The following is a 23,065-nucleotide window of genomic DNA, read 5'->3' as shown; positions in this document are numbered from 1 at the left end:
AACATAACTAGAGAGTGACAACTATGCCATAATCAGTTTCCAAGAGACATCGCAATATAATATAATAGCAGTTCAATGATCTCGTTGTTCGTTTTCAGGTGAAATAGAAACGCGAACAAAAAAGCGCACGTAACATATAGTATTTACACTCCGCATCACCCGGACTTTCTGCGTAATGAGACTTGTCGTGCACGCTCTATGATTGAGATCACACCTATCGTTTAAGAAACACTGTTCACTCGACAAGATACTTTTTTTGGTCAGCATCGCATATTAGATACCCTTATAAGTAAGCATATGGAACCCAATGTCTTACTTTTAAGGGTTGAGTTTTTGGGTAATTAAGAGTTACGCTATCATAGGTTGTCATCCGTTGCTCTATGGACATGTGTTTTTAATTAGGAGGGTTGCTTTTTAATAAAATTTGTTACGAAGACAATACTCGATAATGTATCACTCGACTTCCTTAATTTTATCAATTTAAAAGCTTGCTCTATATTATCTAAGCTAACTTATTGACTAAGTATCATGCATTATTATACCAATGATGATTGGTGAAATGTTTGCTTTCAAGAGATAACTCATTTTATTTGAAACTAGCTTCCGCCCGTGACTCCGTCCGGGCGGAAAAATTAAGATTTATTTATTTCTACGTATTTTTCCGGGATAAAAAGTATCCTATTTTATGCCCAGGATAATAAGGTATAATTATACCGAGTTTCATCGAAATCGAACCGTTAGTTTTTACGTGATGCCTTCACATACAGACAGACAGACAGACAAAAATTTTTTTAATCACATATTTGGGTTTGGTATCGATCCAGTAACACCCCCTGCTATTTATTTTTTCAATATTTTCAATGTACAGAATTGACCCTTCTACAGATTTATTATGTATGTATAGATATGCTATTCTCGAAGAAACGACTTGATGTTATCATTGAGAGCCGTTTCGATTCTATTTTCTGATAGGAATCCCTGACCCCTGTTATAAGAATTTGATGTCAGGGATGCAATCCTTCTTTCATATCTTCTCTAAACGCTTGCAAATTTTTTGTCTGACACCAGCTTATAAAAAATAAAGTTTATTTAGCGGTTTTATCTAATTATACGCTAAGCTTGCTTTTACGATAAGCTCTCTTTTTTGTGTGTGGTGTTTCTCAATGTTAGAAGGGCTTCTACATTTTAACGCGGACGCGATGATAAGCTCGTATTTACCATATTATTATAGTTAGACCACGTGGGATGAGACAGCGTAGGTACTTTATGCGTTTTACCATATTGCTACAGACTACAGTAGCTATCTATAAGTAGTTATGTGTAAGAATATAAAATATATATACGCACAAATTTTGTTAAATTTAGAAATCAACATTCTAAATATGAAATTCTATTTCACCCGCCGCCCTAAGTTCCAACAATCTCCTTCACGTTGTGCATTGAAAGTAACAGGTCCATTACACGCAGACCTTTAAAGTTCAAAGCAGTTTAGATGCACGGGCTGATGGACGTGAATGAAGCCCTCACTTACATGTTATACCATACTCTAGGTAACGACCCTCTCGCCCAAGGAAACGTGCATTATATTTGATTCGTCGCATTTCACTCTAATGAGGAAATCTGTATACGCGTTTGGCAATGTTGACTTATTTAAAAGTAACTTCGACTGCATTGCATTCGTTAAAAAGAAATAGATTTCCATTATATTTCGATCGTGAGTGCTTTTTATTTCGCTCAGAAATTTTCAGCAAACTGTTAATTTATAACTCTCCATTTAAATTTTAATGACATTAAAGGAATGGTTTATTTCCTTAAGTAGTAAAATTAAAGGTTGTAAATGCGGACTACTGAAACAAACACTATTAATTATCGAATACATTAGAATTAACCGTAATCCAATCGCTTTACTGTTTCCTAAGAAAGTTAAATTTTTTTGTACATGCTTTTAAATTGAAGGCATGCAATAAACTTTATCTTTCTTTCAATGTATGTGTGACTTAAGATCCTACAACATAAATATAATTAAACTATTCCGATTTAAAATAAATTTTAAATTATTTATATGTCAGATTATAAGTGACCATCTCGGACTTGATTAAAAATTGTTCAAACCGTTACACTATTAGTTTTAAAATACCATTAAGATTTGGCAATGCAAATATGCATTTCTACGATAAAATTTATTTCAAATTCGTAAATAAATAAGAGGAACTGAAAATAACATTTAGATATCAATTATATATGCGAATTGCGAACGATGGCACAATGTCATAGAATCGAGATTTCTCTATCTTTAGCCAACTATGAATATTACAATTACTTACGGTTTGTTGTTGAATGCGAAATCAATTTATTAGTATTTGCATGACGCAGCAATAAACAGTTTTATATTTAAGCTTTCGGAATAATAATAATAGATACGGTTAAAAATAACATATCAAATGAGACTTCCTAATACAAGTTTTGTGTAATTTAAAACCGAGCAGGGTTTGTTGTTGTCAGTTAGATTAATGGCCAGCATTGTGGGCCGACCTGCATTATATTTAACATTTTTATAAACTGGTTTCACGAACTAATACTTTCTCTTGATTTTAGGCGCACTCCTTTGGATATGTGAATAAAATATGATGCTACTGATGATCGTTAGATGTGGGTTATTTGAGATCCATTGTTATAGATATCTACCGCTATAGTATTTTTGAAATATAATAATATGTAGATAGGTTATTCTAGATTTTTTTAATATATATTGGGATCGATAGGTCATTCACGAAAAGCATATTAGTACTTTTATAATACATATTGTAACGGCAAATTATATTTAAGTATTCAAATTAGAATGGTAAGTATTAAAAATATCTATTTTGTGTTTCACGAATTAAATCAAATGGTTTAATTATGCAAGTCTACTGTTTGATAACATTATTTTTATCTAACAAATATTATGTAAGTATTATGCATTTAATGTAAACATGTACATTCATCTGTCGATCTGGAAGTCAATGACACCGGGAATCCCAAACAATGATCTAACGAAAATAAACTTTTAACAAATAAAATATAACGTTTCATTATATTCCACCCCTGACGTGTGAAAGAGTTACGCAACACATAAATCTTATTAATTCATAACATTATAGAAAATAATTGAAGCGTAGAGAGCCCTACTGTAATTAAAATTACACCAACACACACACATACATGTAGCTTGACAAAGGATTCACAGGAGCATTTTGCACAAGGGTTGCTACACGAATAGAATAATATATCTATTTAATTAATAATATCTTAAAAACACCTTTGAAAATCGAACCATTTTACGGGTTGTAATAATTACTTAATACATACTTGCATAAAAAAACCTATAGCATTATTAATCCCCATTGCTTGCTGTATAGATAAAAAAATAAATTTATTATTAAATTGTTAGATTTGTCATAAGATGCCGAAATTATTAATTAATTCAATGCTTATGAACATAAATAAAATACATAATTTTAGGTTTTACTAACAGGTTAAAGAAATCAAGCGCAGAAGTTTTATTGAAATACTTTAAGCTAACAGAAATAATATACATTTTAATATTACGTTCAAATAATATTAAAATGGGACAGTGGCAGCCCTGTAATACCTGAACTATAATATTATACACGCATATTATTGAGATTAGAAACCGTTGAGGGCATTGTCAAAGTCCGTCACACTCGAACCCCCTTGTATTGTCATCTTCCCTTCGACACCCATAAACTTGCGCTGTACAGTACTAACGCAATCGAATGAATGTACAAGTTTTGAACGTACAGCGATTTTCATTTAGTTTCGTAGAGTACTTAAATTGATAAAGTTTTTAAATAATCAGAAACCGAAATCATGTAATTTTCTAATTTTTTTAGTGAAGTGTATCGGTAGAGTAGAGCAACTTTTGGAGAATGAAAGCTTTTGCTAAAATCTTATATCCATTCAAATTTTAAATTATTAGTAACTTAAAGCTCTTGAGTTACTAAAACATTAAAATTTGAATTGGTAAGGTGTTGAAAAAAGCTTTTATTTTGCTTAGCCATTTCCATAACATATATACAATCTTCAAAGTATTTATTCCAACGTATCTAACGCTCTCTTATTAGAGACATTTCATCCCTTGGACCTGTGCTTGGACCACACAATAACAAAGCGCAATAGATAAACTAACAGTACCATTGTGCACTTTATTTATATCAAGTTGTAAACGTCACTCAGTCATTGTCGAGCGGCGTGATGAATTGGTACAAATGTCTAGATGCTGTTATAACGGATCTATATTTGATAGACACACGTAAAAAGTTCCATGATAAAACGTATTGTTATTAAAATGCTTTTTATACGTTTTTATTGAAGATGAAATGATTGATATCCATGCATAACTGTAACAGAAAGTTATAATTAATTAATTCAACTTGTGTAGGCATGGTATGTTATTATAATACAGGTAGGTATATTTTATAGCACGCATAGTTATAGCTTGCTCAATGCTCTTTGTATAATCACAGATAATATAATACTTTACTAGTAGTACATATTCTTATTATTAGAATGATACCGATACATTTTAAAAAGATCATAACCATATGAACGAGCAATCATTATTATAATCGGAATGAACATTACAGATCAAATCGCGCGCATGCGTAATCCGATCTCTCGTAAACAAACCACAAGTTAGCTTTATGCGCAAGCTTTAATGAGCTTATAAAGCTGGCTTTGAATGTTCATCGCGTATATTAATAAAGTTATATAAATAGAGTCGATATGAATATTTCTCTTTATGGTGCGGTATGTGATAAGAGATTGACTCTGATATACAGTAAATTCATTTTATTGGTCGAGTCTATAATCTTTTTATATTCACTAAAGTATCTACATTGGTTTAAAGGAAAACTTTAGACATAAAATACTTATAGCCCGATTTATTCTACATTTCGAACACTTTACAGCAGGCATTGTCACGGGCCACGGCCCACGGGCAGACTGACTTATTTTATGATAGTCTTGCGCTGCATGAAAGTACTAACTATTATTAGTCAAGTTTACTTCTCTTAAATAATTTTCAAAGTACACTACGCAAATGGATAATCGTCTAAAAGTTCCTACAAAAGTTCCCTTTAACATTTAATTCTGTGATTTCAAAATTCAAATAACGGCCCCAATAGACATTATGAACCCTATTCCCTGATTTCGGATCAATAAACTAAGTTCATAAAACTGCTATAAACCGTCCACACAATCCCAATTAATTGAGGATAATATCTGTATCGTCGATTACCGCCAATCGCCGCCCCATTGTGTGCGCCCGCGCATGCTACCGCTGAATTATCCACGATGCCGTAAATACTCCATTGTTCAAAATATGCCGCACAATACTCGAATTTCGACATAAAAGAGAAAACTAAAAATAGACAAGATTATGGAGTTGTAACGCAAATCCGCATTGAATTTGTGGTTTCTGTTATTTTGGGAAAGTATTAAAGATACATTAAAATTGAAAATATAAAATTAAATTACTCAAGAGACATATCTATCGTATTAGAATCAACTTAGGTGAAAACTGAAAATAATTAATTATTATCGTCTCAAGTAAGGAAAGAATAGAAATCATAGAGTCGCGCTGTTTAGGTACTTTGTTTCAACAATGAAAAAACAAAAGGCAAATGGTGTAAATTTTTGCTGATATCAATATGGTCCGACAGGGACTATAGTTAATAAGGGGATAAAATTAATGGAACTGATAAAAATATGATACCAAGACAAAAAAATACAATATACCGTTACACACCATATTATAGTATTCCTTTTAGCGTTTTTTTTTCCTCGAGTTGAATAAAAATTCAATCCCTATTATTAAAAACGGTTAGAACATCCTTAACATTAATTTGGAATAGTAAACCTTAACCTTTTATACCTTATATTTATAGGAATAAGCGTGATATTTGTGTGCACGATTGTTTATAAAAAATCACGCGCCCCTCGACGGATGCGCAGGACACAGATTGTATCGGACGGACGTTACTTTTTAAGGTAAAATCATTAATAGATACCGCCTCTTTGGTGTTGGTTAGCATTACAGGGTTCTAACTATATAAATCTAGTAGAAACCAAACCTATATGTCCAGAATATCAAGCATTTAATATGCTTAATAGGCCTTCCACACCAAAAATGATTTCAATTCATTTCTATATTTTTCTAAAACTGATTCTACTAATGAATGCATGTGTAAGCTCGTGGTAATAAAACTCCAACTATTAAATGTAATACCACATAATAAACAATAGTCGGTAGTATGGTATGATACAATTTCGTGTAATTATTCTAATGACTTGCGGAGTTAAATCTTAATTTGCCTCTATACCGTTACAGAGCAGATGTACGCAGCGACGCGTTGACGTCTTTTGTTCGGCACTCTCTCACAGGCCACAGCTTTGTTCTATGAAATCAATGTATTTTGCCATTGGAAAAAACATCTATTGTACTCATTAATTTTGTGGAACAATAATGTATGACATGCATTGAATAATATTTATCCGATTTTTCAATAGGAAGTCAATAGGGTGGCTGAAAATAGGAGCGCGGTTTATCCATGATCTGTTAAGTGTGAAGCATTATTTTTGTTTGTATGTATATTCATAATTTTTGTGTGGAAAAATAAATATTTAGATTATTTAATCTTGTTTTATTTTATTACCCTATCCGTTATCATAGCTGATACTTTAATTATTTAGACATTTCTACTGCGACAATCGTAAAAGTGCATTTATTTATAATTATCATAATATATAATATGCATTATTAATATAACATTATCTAAAATTGACATAACTTCTTAATCAGAATAAATTGCTCCAAAATAAATAGATATACAATGTATTTTGATAAACGAAATAAATTTTATTTAATTAGTATACCTTAGAAGATATACTTTGATAAGTGTAATAACGATACGTGTTCTAAGTGTTATCGCGTGCACGAAGTTCGTAACGAAGGCTCTATGTGCGTATTTTCAATTTTGAATGTTTTTGCGTCCGCCGTGGGAGGTACCGCTGGGAACTAAATGATAAACCACTAGTAAATAACTACTTCCGTAATATTAAAGTTCCACAACACGGTAGAACATTGATAAAAACATAATTACTTATTAAAACATTATAAAACCTAAGTACCTACCTATTCGTACAGAGAGAGTTTGGAGGTAAAAGTCACGGGATATCTATCTATTCCTTTGTCAATTTAAAACATATTTAAATGAACATATCTTAAAATGTCTCATAATATTGTACACGAATAGTTATTTAGTATAATAAACGTAGATGATGGCTTAAGCACGTAATAAACACATCGACGAGGAAGCTTAAAAGCGTCTCATTAGCAAAAAGACACGACTATCATAGATTATATGCGAGAAAATGCATGTATGATCAGTTTACAGACTCCTAATAAGCACATAGAGTTCCATATAACTAGATAATGATCCCTTCGAAGCGTGTTATTAAGGCCAGCACTTATTGTGGCAGCACGCTCCAGTCTGATTGCCATGCGGTGAAAACAAACACTTGTGTTGGCACGCATCTAATTTCTTACAATAATCTAATCATGTATTTTTACTTAGTGGAGTAATTTCTTGACGAAAGGGTGTGTGTTACATGTCTTTACTTAGATAAGAAAATTGAAAATTGACGTAATTTTGTGTAGAAGGTCTTACTTACTTATCTTTTGGAAATACATTGTTTCAGAACTCATGCCAATTATGCTAATATGTAGGTACTATTTTATAACATTTGTAGTTTAACAGTCACATCATTAATTTATTTTCATGAAAAAATAATCATACATATTTTAAATAATATTCATCAGTAAGCTGTAAATGAGATGATTTACAGCACATCTCAAACGTCATTAAAAAGTCCACTACCGAATCATTTTCAAGCATCATGTTCATACATCCAGACTGGAGATGTAGTCCGATACGTTGGTATGCTTCACTCGCGTCTCGCAACTTTTCCCGGCTCACATTTACATGTTACAAGAGCGTGCGTCACGTTACAATTACCACGGTACACTAGAACATGTGTAATTGTGAGCTAATTATCTTATCCCGAAATGTAAGTAGAATATAAAGCTTTGCTACGACGATATAGATTTGCCGCCGTATTTTTATAATACATATAAGACGCTCGCTCCTGCTTTAAACTGATATTTTGACAGTGAAAATATATCTAGTAAATAATGTTAACATCGTCATAAATGATGGCGCATTTAATTGTCATGTAATAAGTAAATTACATAAGATTATTTTGGCCTTGATGCATCATAATAAAAATGATAAAAAAAACTACGAATTAAGAACTTCCGTCGTTTTTGGGAACGTCGGTTAAACAATGCAGCTAGGTCTAGGTCGCTACTCTATCATTTTTATGTAATAGGTATCTGATTTACATACAAGCACTCAACACTACCGTAAATGTTTAACAGCATACTTTTATCATTATAATACATATTGTAATTTTTAATCATCTAAATTTAATTATACAATAAAAATTATGTAAATCGGCTTTCGTTGTAAACCGTACATGAAAACAAGCATAAATCCTAACTCCTAAGATATAGGTTGTAAAATATGTTATTATAAATTATTTAAAGGCTGTAGTTAAGATAAACAATAATTAAGAATGCGTGCGGAGTCTGTAATAAAATTTATAGAGCTGCTGTGATCACAATTTAATTATAGACTTTCTAGCGCCAACACCGTGCTCTGTGGTTGTTACGGAGAAATATCACCGAGAGTTGTTGACATTATACATACATACAGAATTATGGGTTATTAATTTAATAAATTGATCTATATTTATATTTTATTCTATCTTTCTAATTTAGTAGATGGGTACTATTTAGCAAAATAGCACTTATTTGAATAGGAAATGCGATTGAAACCTGTAATTGAAATAATTGAAACCAAAAACTAGACCCACTACTACTTGTGATTTTTTTTCATTTCGCTCTATGTATTTCGATTAATGCTAGAGTAGACCTTATAACCTACGAGTCGTAGGCTACGACGCGGACGGACGACGACGTTGATTTTTTATTATAATTTAATTTAAAAATTAAACATTTACTTACATATAAAATATTTATTTAATTTAATAAACTAAATATTTTTTTTATAGAGAGAGGACTCTATCTTTTTAAAAATCCACCTAGAGTGCATATACCTAAAAAAAGACGTGATAGAAGACATTGAATTAAGAAAAGCATATGTTATATTAAAATGATACTTTTTTTAATCAACAGTATATTATTTAAAAACTAATACAAAATTAAATAATTGGAAAATAATAATTAAAACTGATAAATAAAAATGTGAAAAACAACGAAATTTTGTATACTTATAAAAAAAACTTACTTCAAAAAACAAAAATTAAAAATCCTCTTTCAAACACACATCACATAATCACACACAATAAAATACACACAGTTAAATTGTAAACTCCGAAACGAGCTGCTCCTACCGCGTGGTATCGCGACGTTCAGTACACAGCAGAGTCGCGGGCTCACTGACGAGTTTTTAGAAGCCCGAGGTCTCAATGTGCCCCTTCAGTCTGCCCCGTGCCCCGTGCCCAACACAAGCCATTGTTATGTTTTGTTGTGTTGTTTTGCTAACTTTGTAGTCTGAGAGATTGTGAACTTTAATTAGGTAATAGGATTGAGCGAACTTTTGAAAGTCTCAATATACGTCATCGGATGGAGTGAATTCTAATCAACTAAGTAACTTCTATACTAACTATGTAATACATAACTCATTTAACAAAATGCTACTTAATTTATATACATAGTTTAAAATAAATATTATATTAAATACATATTATGTATTACTATATGCATCAGTAAGATCGCATAGCAGTAAGTACAAACCAGCATAATAGGGAGCAACCTAATAGTTTTGCTACGCTAAAAATTTCAAAATACATTTTTATCCAGTTTTAGTTAATTAGAACAGAATTAGGGTAAATATGCGTCTGTCTATTTGTGTTATTAGGAATGATAAAAAATAGGAAGGGAAAGCTCATGAGATCTATCATTTTAAATGACATCTGACTCTTGCTCTACACCCGGTGACCCCACGAGCGAGCGCCCGCGCCGCGCCGGTCTCGTCCCGAATCGAAGTAAATACTCCTTTTGCATTCTTCACACTGTCTTCTTTTTATTATTGTCTTATTTTAACATGGGAAAATTTTACGCAACTATTTCCTGTAGGCACTTTGCTTAGACGAAACAATGTAAAAGAACTATCCGGTAACTAAACAGTTTGTAGAGCAATGGTCGTATTATTATGTTTTATTGTACCGAGATAAGTTCAATATTTGTTAATATCCATGGAATTTGTGAAAGATCCAACGTCAACACCTTATTTTGGCGTACAAAAAGTATCGCAAAAAGTGGCACTTGGCAGCGAATCACCAGCCGTGAAATTAGTGTTCCGCCGCTTGCGACGATTTGACGAAACGGATGTAATGAAAGTGATTATCTTATTATTGACTAAGCTAATTAAAGCCCAGAGAAAACGGTTAAGAGATGTAAACATCTCTTAACCGTTTTCTCTGGGCTTCTCTGGGCTTCTGATAAATCAGAGCTGCGAATGCATTTATTATAATCTAACGTGTTTATAAGAAAATAGCTTAATAAAATGGTTCAAGACGTTTTTTTTCAACCTGCTTCAAAAAAAGGAGGAGGTTCTCAATTCTAATTTTCAACTAGATGAGCCAAATTTGATGAGTTTTAGTCTTAGCCTATTCTTTACAATTCGCAGGCGGCAAAAAATTGCTATAGGAAATTGTAAAATGGGCACAATATAATATCACATTGATATTGAAGCATGTTGGATAAAATATTTTAATTTAAAAAATCCGGAAGAGTCTATATTCCGGGTATGAACAGGAGTGATGCTACCAATAGTCAGTGTACAATAAGTTATCGTAAGTCGTAATTAATTATTAAAGCTTATTATAATTGTAAGTAGCTGCTAATCACTCAATACACAAACTTTTTCATGGATTATGCAAACCGCTTCTCTTTCGTCAGGTATCAATTTCTAGCTAATTGAGAAATAAGTATACATTTCATGCATTTGCATCCAGCAAGTGATCCATTACGACCGTGAAATATCTGCGACCACAATTTTTTATTACAAATTCTTAAATTACTTTGGCTACTTCGGTTACAAAAACTGAGCAATGCCTTGCAACATAAAAAGGTTTGGGTATTATTTCTGTCATTAGATACATTATTATGTTGCATATTTATGGGTTATCAATTAAATAAGACATTTAAAATCGAAGCCTTTTTCTTTTGAGATCTATTAAAAAAAAAAAAATTTACGATTTTTTTCCATAAGTTTAACAAAAACGTACTTTAAATAAAATTGATAATAATATTTATTACACATTACCTGAAAACTTTAGACAATTACTTACAACAATAGACTGGGGTAGAAGCCTTTGAAAATAATGAAAAGATAAAAAAAATCGCAGTCGGATGAAACCCATTAGAAAAGGAGGGGAATATGATAAAAATGTAAGGAAAAATAAATTACGGTCAATCCGAGTTCGGGAAGCGGGAGGGGGGAGCTTTAAAGAGAAAAAAATGGTTTCTCTCGATTTCCGACAAAACTACAAGTCCTATAGAAAAAAGTTCAATGGCAAAGTTGTAGGTAATTAAAAGTTCTACAACTTTTGTATTCACAATTTTTTCACATAACCTAAAAATTTAGGTGAAAAATTCAAAAAACCAAGTTTTTGGTCTTTTATTTCTATCTACTTCAAAATTTATTTTTTTTCTACGAAATTTGGTGGAAACTTACTTTATTATGTCCCAAATACACTGTAATTTATTTGATTGAAAATATTTATTTTTTCGCCTTATTTTGAATTAATACCAAAAAAATAACCTAATTTTCAATCGAAAAGTCACCCGTCAAAATATCAGCTTTTTTCAAAAACTTGGGGTGCCTTTTATTCATTGAAATCTCTTCTTTCATATGGTGTAAAAAAAATAAACACCACCATAGTAAATGTTCTCAGGAAATGCATACAAACAGTCTGAAAATTAGCTTTTACTAAATCAGGCACACTTCTTGAACTCTATATCTTCTCTTGTATAGGCTTTTCGGTAATATTTCAAAAGAAAAATAATTATCTGTTCTAAGTTTAATATTTTACAGCATATTCAAAAGCAAAATGATGTCGATAAAAACATTTCAGGTAGTTCGAGAAGTGTGTCTGATTTAGTAAAAGCTAATTTTCAGACTGTTTGTATGCATTTCCTGAGAACATTTACTATGGTGGTGTTTATTTTTTTTACACCATATGAAAGTAGAGATTTCAATGAATAAAAGGCACCCCAAGTTTTTGAAAAAAGCTGATATTTTGACGGGTGACTTTTCGATTGAAAATTAGGTTGTTTTTTTGGTATTAATTCAAAATAAGGCGAAAAAATAAATATTTTCAATCAAATAAATTACAGTGTATTTGGGACATAATAAAGTAAGTTTCCACCAAATTTCGTAGAAAAAAAATAAATTTTGAAGTAGATAGAAATAAAAGACCAAAAACTTGGTTTTTTGAATTTTTCCCCTAAATTTTTAGGTTATGTGAAAAAATTGTGAATACAAAAGTTGTAGAACTTTTAATTACCTACAACTTTGCCATTGAACTTTTTTCTATATGACTTGTAGTTTTGTCGGAAATCGAGAGAAACCATATTTTTCTCTTAAAAGCTCCCCCCTCCCGCTTCCCGAACTCGGATTGACCGTAATTTATTTTTCCTTACATTTTTATCATATTCCCCTCCTTTTCTAATGGGTTTCATCCGACTGCGATTTTTTTTTGTTTCAAAAATTATCTACTCTAGTCTACAAGGCCAGGGAGCAGAAAATAAAACAAAAGCGTATTTTAAAATAATTTTATTCATATTCATAATCATCTTTCTCCTGCTTTATCGTAACCTTTTGTGGACTTCGGTCCTCGAAGCCGTTCCCGCTCTGCGTATGTTCATGCCTATCATGAGGACTTTCATCAACTTCTTGTTTAATTTTCACTGCATCACAATTCCAATATCTGTTATCTTCACTATATTCTCTTGAATTAGAATCGCGTTTTGAATGTTTAGATCTATCATGCCTTCTTTCTTTTGTATAATTGTCAGTTCTTGGGTTATCTCTGTTATATTTATCACTTTCGTGTCTTTCATTTATCTTTCTAACTCTTTCGTCGTAATTTCTGCTATGTTTATCTTTTCTTCTACCTTCATATTTATTGACTGAATGATAACTGCGTTTTGTATGTTCATCTCTATGACTTTCGTTATATCTTCTATTTTCCCGACTTTCTTCGTGTTTGTCTCTATATGTTCTGTCATCATCATCTCTTCTAGATGTACTTTCTTTATTTGTTCTGTCATCATAATCTCGTCTGGATGATCTTTCTTTTCTGTAGTCATTCTTTTCTTTCCTGTCGCGTTTTTCTCTACCACGATCATTGAAAGAAGTATGTCTTTTATCTCTGTATTCATAAATGTCTTTGCTTCTACTTCTCTTTCTTTTATGATGTCTATTGGATGATCTTGAATCTCTTGAGTCATATCTTTGGTCAGAATTATAATTTCTTTCACTACCATTTCTACTTTCACTGTAATCTCCCTGTCTTGAGGTACTTCTCTCACGCTTTATATGCATTTGAATATTTGAGTAGTCATCATCTCTCCTTGTTGATTCTGAACTTATATTTGCGTCAGAAGTATGCCCACATTCTGCTTGTGTATCAGTGTACATCTCCATCTAAAGTACAAATTAATAATAATTTTATTTTTTATAATCTTCATGTATTTTTTATTATAAACTCATATGTTATTACTTATTGTATAAAAATATATAAAAAAAAACTAGAATGAGTAGAGATGTGTTTAAAAAAAATTTCTGTAAGTAAAGTAAGTAGGTAAGTCTCATTAAAAATAAACAATAACAAAAACCTGTGTTTTAATAACATCTCGGAGGATGTCAGAGTAATTCCTCGATTTAGCTGCGACCCGATACTTGGTGCGTCGTCTCTTCATATCACGTAACTCAGCCAGAATCTCCGTACGAGATCTCTTTACATCTTCCGATTCCGATTTCACTGCGTTGACACTGAAATTAACATTTTATTTTGTAAGAAGAACATTATAAAATAAAACTAATGGATGGTTACAATTGATTTATTGAAGTGAAAATTTCTTTAGCGGCATTGAGCACTTTTTCTGTAATGGGTATAAAATCTTAAACTCGCGTCAGGACACGTGACCTGATCGAAAAAGCGTAAGACGGATACCATTCCAAAATATCAAACATGCTCAACGTTAATAATCAAGTTTTCACTTCTGCCGGCACTCCCGGAGTGCAACCCGTCTTTTTTTTAATTGTTAGTTAAGTGTTGAAACAAATAAATTTTTTGGAATAATTTAAATTGGATTTGGTTATTAATTTTTCAATTCCACTTGATAATAATGATGTATAATAATATAGTATTCAATGTTAAATGCACCGAAAACGGTTACTAGAAAGATTATTGGCAGGTTATAAATTACATAAGAAAATACTTACTCAAACAATGCCAGATCGGAGAGATCATGACAGGCTGGTACAGATGCAACAACAGCATCATGGATTGCACGTCTCTCATCCATTGTATAAGTGGACTGAACTCGCTCCAGAGTGAGAGGCACAGGTTCGTTCCATCCATTGCCTTAGTGTTTAAGGAAATCACACAATTGTTCAGTTATAATCTATGCTAAAATTCGCATTCCTATTTTCTAATCTAAATTATTTAGTAATTATAATTGTACTTAGTATTTTTAACTAAACTATGAGACATCTATACAAAAAAAACAAGTTATTGCCATTCAACTTGGTGTATTAGCTAAAGTAAAGGTGGGAAGGTGCTAAAGAAACTAAATAAACTTAAAATGAATCAACTAATGTGTTGCTAAGCTGATAACTCAGGAATAGCTTGACCAATTTGTTTTTTATGGAAAAAAAAAGTAAAAGGTACAATAGAGCAAAACATTGTTTGACAAGGCAGCTAGTAATAAATAATTCTAGTGGGGAATAGAAAGTAATGTTTGTGACTATTCAATACAAAGATTTGTGTAGTTTTTATAATTATTTTTGCATTAAATTCGCAATGCAACTTTATATAAAATTATGCTTTTCAAAGTATGAAGTACAAAGGATACAATAAAATTGGTATTGACTGAATAACAGGATTTCTTTACTGTAAAAAAAAGTATAAATTATAATTAAGTTCATCTAATCATATAAAAAAAATGTAAAGTTTCCAATTTACCTTTTTTGAAGCTTGGATCATTATTTGAAGCAGTGTCTATTATGAGTTTTATGTCATTAGGCCCTGAAAAAATTAACAAAGAATTGAGATTTTGAGACAATACTTGAAGTTAAAATAGGACAGAAGATACAGGCTCTTGTGAATCTAAATTATATCTGAATCCTTTATCAATGAATTTTATTTGAATTCACAACTAAAGTACCAAAAGCAGATCATACCAAGCTTCACTATAGTATTAGCATTTGGGTCCAGTGGTTCCGGCAACAATTTATCTTGAGCGTTATAACCCAGACTTTTCAGCCAGCACTGCTCTTCATGCTTTGCTTTATTTTCAAGTGGTACTTTGTGTGCCATATTTAAAGCACAAGTAACAGGAGGTTTTTCCTAGAAACGAATAAGAATATTTTATATTTGATGATAGGAAAAAACAACATAGAGAACAACATTAAGTTATAAATTGTAATTTTAGATCAAATACCGAAATAAGAGTGCCTCGATTCCATTGTAAGCTTTGCAAGATTAAAGTTATTTCCTTGTCGATGTTTTTTATGTATGATTTCAAATCAGACAGCTCATTTTGTCTTGCCGAACTCATAATTGTTGAAAATATTATATTATTACACAGAAACTGAAAAAATATCCGAATGAAACCATGAAAACAGATTTAGTTATGACAATTGACAGTTTAAATTTTTTTTTTTTTTTTTGAATATTTAATGGCCTGGTTACTAGACCTTTAAGCCAATTCTTATTTATTTATCAATAATGTTCGAGATATTTTTCATTCCCTTGTCAGTAATCAGATCGCTCCGACAGTGCCTTTAATGTATCTGTACAATGCCCTATAACACTTCTTGTTTTTCAATAAATCACTCAACTGGCGGCGGGAGGAATCACTTACTTCTACTATTTCACTTGCCAATACTAGTCTATGAAATATGAACATATGGTTTTGACAGTTGAAAAAAATATGGTTCATATCGGCGATCCTCTCATTACAAAAAGTGCATATATTGCTATTAATTATGTTCAGTCTTGCAAGGTGTGAGGGTGTTTTATTGTGGCCAAATCTTAGTCTATTGATTGTGGTGATAAACTCACGACTAGCTACATCCAGCTCATCATACCACGGTCTTCTCTGTAAATCCTCTTGAATATTTCCATACCATTTTCCTTTAAATTTCTGATCCTCCTTCCAGAATTCTAACCATATACTATTTAATGAAACATTTACATCATAATAATAATCAGTCATAGGAACATGTACCACATTTCTGACGTCAATAGCATCGACCCCTACATAAGCAGTTTTGTCCGCTATTTCATTACCCAAAATACCTTTATGTGAGGGAACCCACATAAAGGCAACTGTAGCTCCTTTATTATGTAACCGCCATACAAAATCCTTAATAAAATAGATAATATAATTACTTTTAAAATTAAGATTTACAAGTTTCAGACTATTTATAAGACTTAAAGAATCTGTTAAGATTAGAAAATATTTACAATTATTTACACAACTAATCAATCTTAAAGCTTCAAAAACTGCATATGCCTCTGCTGTATAAATAGAGCACTGTTGATGTAGAACAAAGCTTTGAGCAGTACCCCTTTGGGGATCATACACTGCACTTCTCACATAACCTGTACCTTTACTACCATCAGTGTAGACTGTATAATAGTTTTGGTTCTCTTCTAAGAATGCTAGAAAATCAGAGTTGTTATCAATTGTCCTAGATAAAATTGACATTGGATGTATAATACTATTGAATGAATGAGTGTAACATGACCAGTGAGATTGTTTTTTGATATTTGAACATTGAGATTTTATTTCCAGGAAAATATGGCACAAAGTTGGGCATATACCTTTTAGCAGATCATTAGGTGAAGTCAGTGGACCATCTGTGCTTATTAAATGAGGTGAGGTGATTTTATTTATAATAAGGAGATTATTTGATGATAGTAGTTTTAAACAGTATCTTTTTGCAAGTTTGATTCGTCTCAATAACAGAGGCATAATATTTGTTTCAACTTCCATGGCCCTTATGGGAGTCGAACACATTGCCCCTGATATGATCCTCAAAGCTTTGTTCTGTATTATATCCAGTTTATGAGTATGAGTGCTATTTAAATATGCCAAGGAACTATAATCAAAATGACTTCTGACTATGGATTTATATAAAATTGAAAGTATTTTGGGATCAGCACCCCATGCTACACCTGTTGGACATCTCAAAATGTTAACACCATTTAATGCATTTCTAGATATATGTTTAATATGTTCTTCAAATGAAAGCTTGTGATCAATTACGATACCTAAGAATTTGTGGGACATTACTCTTGGAATAATTTCACCATTAAAAGCAACATTGATTAGTGGTGAATCCTTACCAAATATCATTACACTACTTTTAGCAACATTTATTTTTAAATTTAATTTGTGGTGATAGTAATTACTCAACTGCCTTAGAGCAATGTTAACATTACTAATGGCTACGGTTAAATTCACATCTGAACTGTACAATGCTAAATCATCTGCAAACTGAAGTATATTTACATTTTTAGTATTTACATATTTACATATCTCACAAGTATACAAATTATATAATAAGGGTGATAAAGTTGCACCCTGCATAGTACCCTTTGAGACAGTTTTGGGTCCATGTAAGATATTGTTATGCTTAACATATAATAGTCTATTATTAAGAAAATCATAAATCCATTTACACAATTGTCCAGGTACACCTGCATTGCTTAAAACCTTCACCAGTATGCCAGGATCTACATTATCAAATGCACCTTGCACATCTAGAAATACACAAACTGTGTGTAATCTCTTGTCTTTTGCATTTTTCAGATCACTTATAAGAGAAACGAAACTGTCAGCACAACTTCGTCCTCTGCGGAATCCATATTGAACATAAGGGATAACACTGTTCGATTCTGCATACCAATCAAGGCGAGTTTTCACCATGTTTTCAAATATCTTTCCAAGACATGAAGACAGTGAAATTGGACGATAGGAACTAGCCTGTTCAGGTGGTTTATCTTTTTTAAGTATAGGTAGAACACATTGAGTTTTCCATGAACTTGGTATTAACTTTTTATGCCAAAGATTATTAAGAACATTCAAAAATAAATTTTGTATTGATTCAGGTAGATGTTTAATCAATAAATATGGAAAACCATCTAAACCAGGACTAGTATTTCTCCTAGATTGTAAACTCATTAGGAATTCAGACCATGAAAAAGGATCCAATAAAAACCGTGATTGCGGATTTTCATTATTAATATTAAAATAATCGTCTAATTGAACCCGGTCAGTCAAATTGGTGCTATCTGATAGTCTATCCAGTAGTGGTTGCACAAATTCATCTTTATATGACTTATTACTAATTCTGATATTCTTAAATCTTTTAATCAGATTCCAGATTTGACTGATGGGAGTAGTTCTATTGAAACTGTTACAGAAACTATTCCAGCTAATTCTTTTTTGCTCCTTGATAGTCCTTTTTTTTAAAGCATCTAATTTTTTATAGTTAATGTAATTATTAATGGTTGGATCATTTCTGTACAATTTCAATGCTTCATAAGATTTAATAACAGATTGTTCACAGATGCTGTTCCACCAGGGAGCTGGTGGTCTACTCCTGAAGTTGGTCCTGGTGAATCTAGGAATCACAATTTCTTTGAGTTTATCAAGCCGATTACAGAACTCCTCATAAGATTTCATCGGGTTCTCTGCACTGACTATCATGTCTTGGAAGACTGAATATGAGGTTTCTGCATAATGAGTCCAATCAGTTTTGTTATATAAAAATTTGTCAACATGTTTATTGATTGTGTATCTTTCAATGCACATAGTAATGTCTGTGATGGTTGGGTAATGATAACTACCCATAGGATCATCATACACAGACCACTCACAAAGTGGGGTCAATTCGGGGCTAATAAAACTGACATCTATTGCTGAAGGATTGCGTGTAGGATAATTTACAGTAGTGAAGCTACCATTATTCAAAATACATAAATCATATTCATCAATTATATCATACAAGTTTTGACCACGAGCTTTAGTAGATAGACATCCAAAAGCAATATGATGTGCATTGAAATCACCACTCACAAAAAGAGGTTTTGGTAAATCTCTTATAATATTGCGCAATCTATTCATTCTTATATGTCCGCTTGAGGGAGGGCAATAAACACAAAGAATAGATAGTGTAGTATTTTCTGTATATAAACTTATTGCTATATTTTGTATATCTTCATAAAAAGAGGTATTTAAAACGTTGTATTTCAAATGTTCCTTAACTAATATTCCCACACCATTACGAGCATTTTTAGAATTTCTGTTGTAAAAATTGTAATTAGGAATATGAAATGATTGATGATCTTTCAACCATGTCTCATTTAATAAACATATATCAATATCTTTTTCATTTAAAAATTTTGTAAGAAGAGGTTTTTTGTGATTTGCACCTTGGACATTGAATTGCGCAATACGTAAAGAGGGAGTTCTATGAGTTTGTGTATCCATTATGTTGACAAATTTTTAATGAGGACATCTTTAATTAATGAAGAAGTAATTGGTTCGTTATCACTTTTATTGCCTATTTGGACCAGTGTGTGTACTAGGGCCATAAGTACATCACTGTTTCCAATGATTTGTGATTTTATATCGTGAATATTTACATTCTTTAATACAGGTTTAATATTTACAGACTTATTTACAGGTTTTTGTACAATATTTACATTTTTATTTACAGGGATGCCACGTGATGGCAGAGAAGGGAAGTCAGTACTTTCTTTTGTCTTAGCAACACTAGCATAGGTAATTTTATTTTTCTTCTCTAATATTTTATTCATTTTAATGGGACATACTTTAGAAATAGCTAAATGAGGTCCACTGCAATTCACACAGCAAATCTCATCTGGTCTATTGCATTCTTTATATGAGTGATCACCTGAACAGATTGAACACCGCTGTTTGCCATTACATATATTAGCAGAATGATTAAATTTAAAACATTTGTAACATTGTTGAAGAGGAGGAATATAATCAAAAACTCTATATGAGAATAAATCATATTGTACGTTCTCCGGTAAGGAATTTGTCAGAAATGTGATACTGACAGTTTGTGTTCCTACTAACTCATGTCCTACTTTTTTCATAAAACGCCTAACTGCAATTATTTCATATACTGAGGTTAACTTTGTAAACAATTCTTTATTTGATAGATTAGTTGGTACAAATCTGATTATACCAGTCTTTTCTATTTGTGCTGCTGGAATGTATGCTTTTATGTTGTATTTTTCCAGGAAGTTGCCGTGGTTGAGAAAATTATTAGCCGTATTGTGCTGGTTGAAGATCACAACTATTTTATTCGCGCTAATACGCCTCAGTGCCGTCACACCTTTAATATTACTAAATATATGATTTAAATAGACTGGACTTTTATTTCCTATTCTTTCTTCTTTGTTTTTACTTTCCACAAATACTTTGAATTGCATGTTTATGTTACTGTCCGGATAGAGTCTTTTATAATTTGGTTTACGGAAAGGTAGAAAAGAGGAGTCACTCTCACCACCGCCGCCAGTACCCGAAACATCTCGATCTTCTGGATGTCGTGGTCTCTTCTTAGATTTGGGCGGGTTATCGCCGCCCCCCTCATTTCCATCCATTTTTTATGAATACGCTATATTAATGTTCTAATTTTTAACTTATTTACACTTATTTATTTAGAAATTGTATTTAATTTAATTTAAATTTCAAAACTATGAACCGCGCTTTTTCAAATTCCCGCCAGAATCCTGACAGTTTAAAATAAAAACAATTTAATATGGCATTGACGTTTAAACAATTCCTACAGATTAACACAAATAACACAGAATATAATAATCAATAATGTATCTTTGCGTCCCACCTACGTACAAACAACGCGTCTATCCTCGGTCAACTTGAGTTTATATATATATCACGATTTTATTTAAATTCGACTCAGAGGAATAAACCTATAGAGTTCTTATATTGAGACAGAACAAAATACATATTTTCTAATCTACTTACTCTTAGTCAATAACAGCATAAGTCAGATTGAGATAGCGATAGAGTATCTGCACTGTCTTCAAACGTAGCGCGCCGGCTATGTTTTGTTTGCCTTCCAGCTGGAGGTCTCGGTGCGTCAAGTGTTTTTAACGAAATATTTAGAAAATATAAAGTGTATAGTGTTTCTTTTTATTTGTCAGTGTGCTAAAATGACTATTGTATGTTTAGCTGCCGGCTATTACTAGTCGAATGGGAGTTTTGGATGAAAACAATGAAAAAATATCTTTCCATCGGTAAGTGATTTTCAGCAAATTGATAAATATTTATGTTCTAACCCTATTTGAAGGTTTTATCAAGCGCTTTTTTATAAGTTTATGTTGTAACTGTAACATTTACCCACTTTATGGGGTTGTGGAATACAAAAGAATTAAATAATTTTTAAAAAATGTCACAATATTATCACGTTTGGCATTTTGTTTACCACCGTAGTGTTGTAACACATCTAGCGTATATTATCGATTTATGACAAAAAATCTATTTCATATTAACGTTGATTTATTTATTTTGTTTCTTATATCAGATTTATATGTAGTTGTTGTAGCAAATAATAGATGTAAATTTTCTACAGCAGGAAAATAAAAAATTCCACGTGGTTGTTTTATTTGACTTATCTGTTTAGTTTGTTGTTTCTCTTTTAGATTATTAATAAATTCATTTTGTTTTAGATTTCCAGAGCTAAATAAATAATGGGTATAAAACATGAGACGTGTAGATTGGACGCCGTCGAAATTTGCTAGATTGTGTTCACTGCATTTCGAGCCTGCGTGTTATCAAGATGGATACTCTAGAAGAATTGTGCAATCTTACGCTTACGTTTTTTTTGTTCCTTTAGATAATAAATACATTTGTGTGTGAGTGAATTTTTATTTGGAAATTTTTTTACACATAATTACTTTAAATGTGTAACTATGTGAAAATTAAACGGTTGATTAAATGACAGTTCTCATAGATGAGAAACTACTATTGAAATACATACTTAATATACATGCGTTTTCAAAGAAAAACCCGCATAGTTCCCATTCCTGTGGGATTTACGGGATCAAAAGTAATTTTTCCAAATTTCATTGTAATCGGTTTAGTAGTATTCGCGTGAAAGAGTAACAAACATCCATCCTCACAAACTTTCGCTTTATTAGTAGGATGTAAGGAAAATGTTTTCTTTAAGACTGTCCTTTTATGAACTTGTTAAAATTCATGCTGACTGTGCCTTTCTCCTCACTCCTTTAACTTTATTGATCTTTATTTTAAATTAGTTACATTTCAAGTTTTAAAATTTATTTTAAAATATACTAGCTTTCCGCCCGCGTTTTTAAAGAAAATCCCGCACAGTTCCCGTTCACGTGGGATTTCCGGTATAAAACCTATCCTATGTGTGTATGTACAAAATTTCATTGTAATCGGTTCAGCAGTGAAAGAGAAAGTTATCCATTCTCGCATAATTTCGCATTTATTATATTCGTAGGATTAAACAAATAATGTATTCAACTGAAATTTATGATTAATTTTGTTTTTTTTTTATTATTTATTATTTCACGAAACCGTAAATGCAAAATG

At 31.6% G+C, this 23,065-nt stretch overlaps 3 protein-coding genes and 1 long non-coding RNA gene across 5 annotated transcripts in view; 1 reads left to right on the top strand and 3 right to left on the bottom strand.

The window, feature by feature from the left end:
* The window catches only part of sprt (PDZ domain-containing protein sprite), a 48,049-nt gene extending 38,453 nt beyond the window's left edge, over positions 1-9,596 (bottom strand). For both annotated transcript variants that reach the window (XM_090105718.1, XM_090105719.1), the window contains exon 1: positions 9,432-9,596. The gene's annotated coding sequence lies outside the window, so the exon portion shown is untranslated. The remainder of the gene's footprint in view (positions 1-9,431) is intronic.
* Positions 9,597-12,971: 3,375 nt separating this feature from the next.
* On the bottom strand, positions 12,972-16,071 carry LOC149905526 (uncharacterized). Its single transcript, XM_090105203.1, has 6 exons — positions 15,881-16,071; positions 15,621-15,786; positions 15,403-15,465; positions 14,661-14,802; positions 14,051-14,207; positions 12,972-13,859 (listed from the first exon to the last, which is right to left on the bottom strand). Exons 1-6 carry the CDS (start codon positions 15,995-15,997, stop codon positions 12,987-12,989), a joined length of 1,518 nt encoding a protein of 505 aa, XP_089961329.1. The 5' UTR covers positions 15,998-16,071; the 3' UTR covers positions 12,972-12,986.
* A 52-nt stretch (positions 16,072-16,123) lies between these two features.
* Positions 16,124-19,600, top strand: LOC149905525 (uncharacterized). Its single transcript, XR_016457057.1, has 4 exons — positions 16,124-16,444; positions 17,240-17,322; positions 18,260-18,441; positions 19,020-19,600. It is a non-coding gene; the product is annotated as an uncharacterized LOC149905525 (long non-coding RNA).
* Positions 19,601-19,921: 321 nt separating this feature from the next.
* Positions 19,922-21,210, bottom strand: LOC149905524 (uncharacterized). Its single transcript, XM_090105201.1, has one exon. The coding sequence runs from the start codon at positions 21,085-21,087 to the stop codon at positions 19,942-19,944; it is 1,146 nt and encodes a 381-aa protein (XP_089961327.1). The 5' UTR covers positions 21,088-21,210; the 3' UTR covers positions 19,922-19,941.
* Positions 21,211-23,065: the final 1,855 nt, after the last annotated feature.

This window comes from Colias eurytheme, chromosome 9 (assembly GCF_061535395.1).
Source record: "Colias eurytheme isolate Ceu_HAF_F1 chromosome 9, ilColEury1 Martin Lab GWU primary, whole genome shotgun sequence".
Classification (NCBI taxonomy): domain Eukaryota; kingdom Metazoa; phylum Arthropoda; class Insecta; order Lepidoptera; family Pieridae; genus Colias; species Colias eurytheme.
Note: the sequence above shows the minus strand (reverse complement) of the source record. Positions and strands in the feature narration are given on the sequence as shown.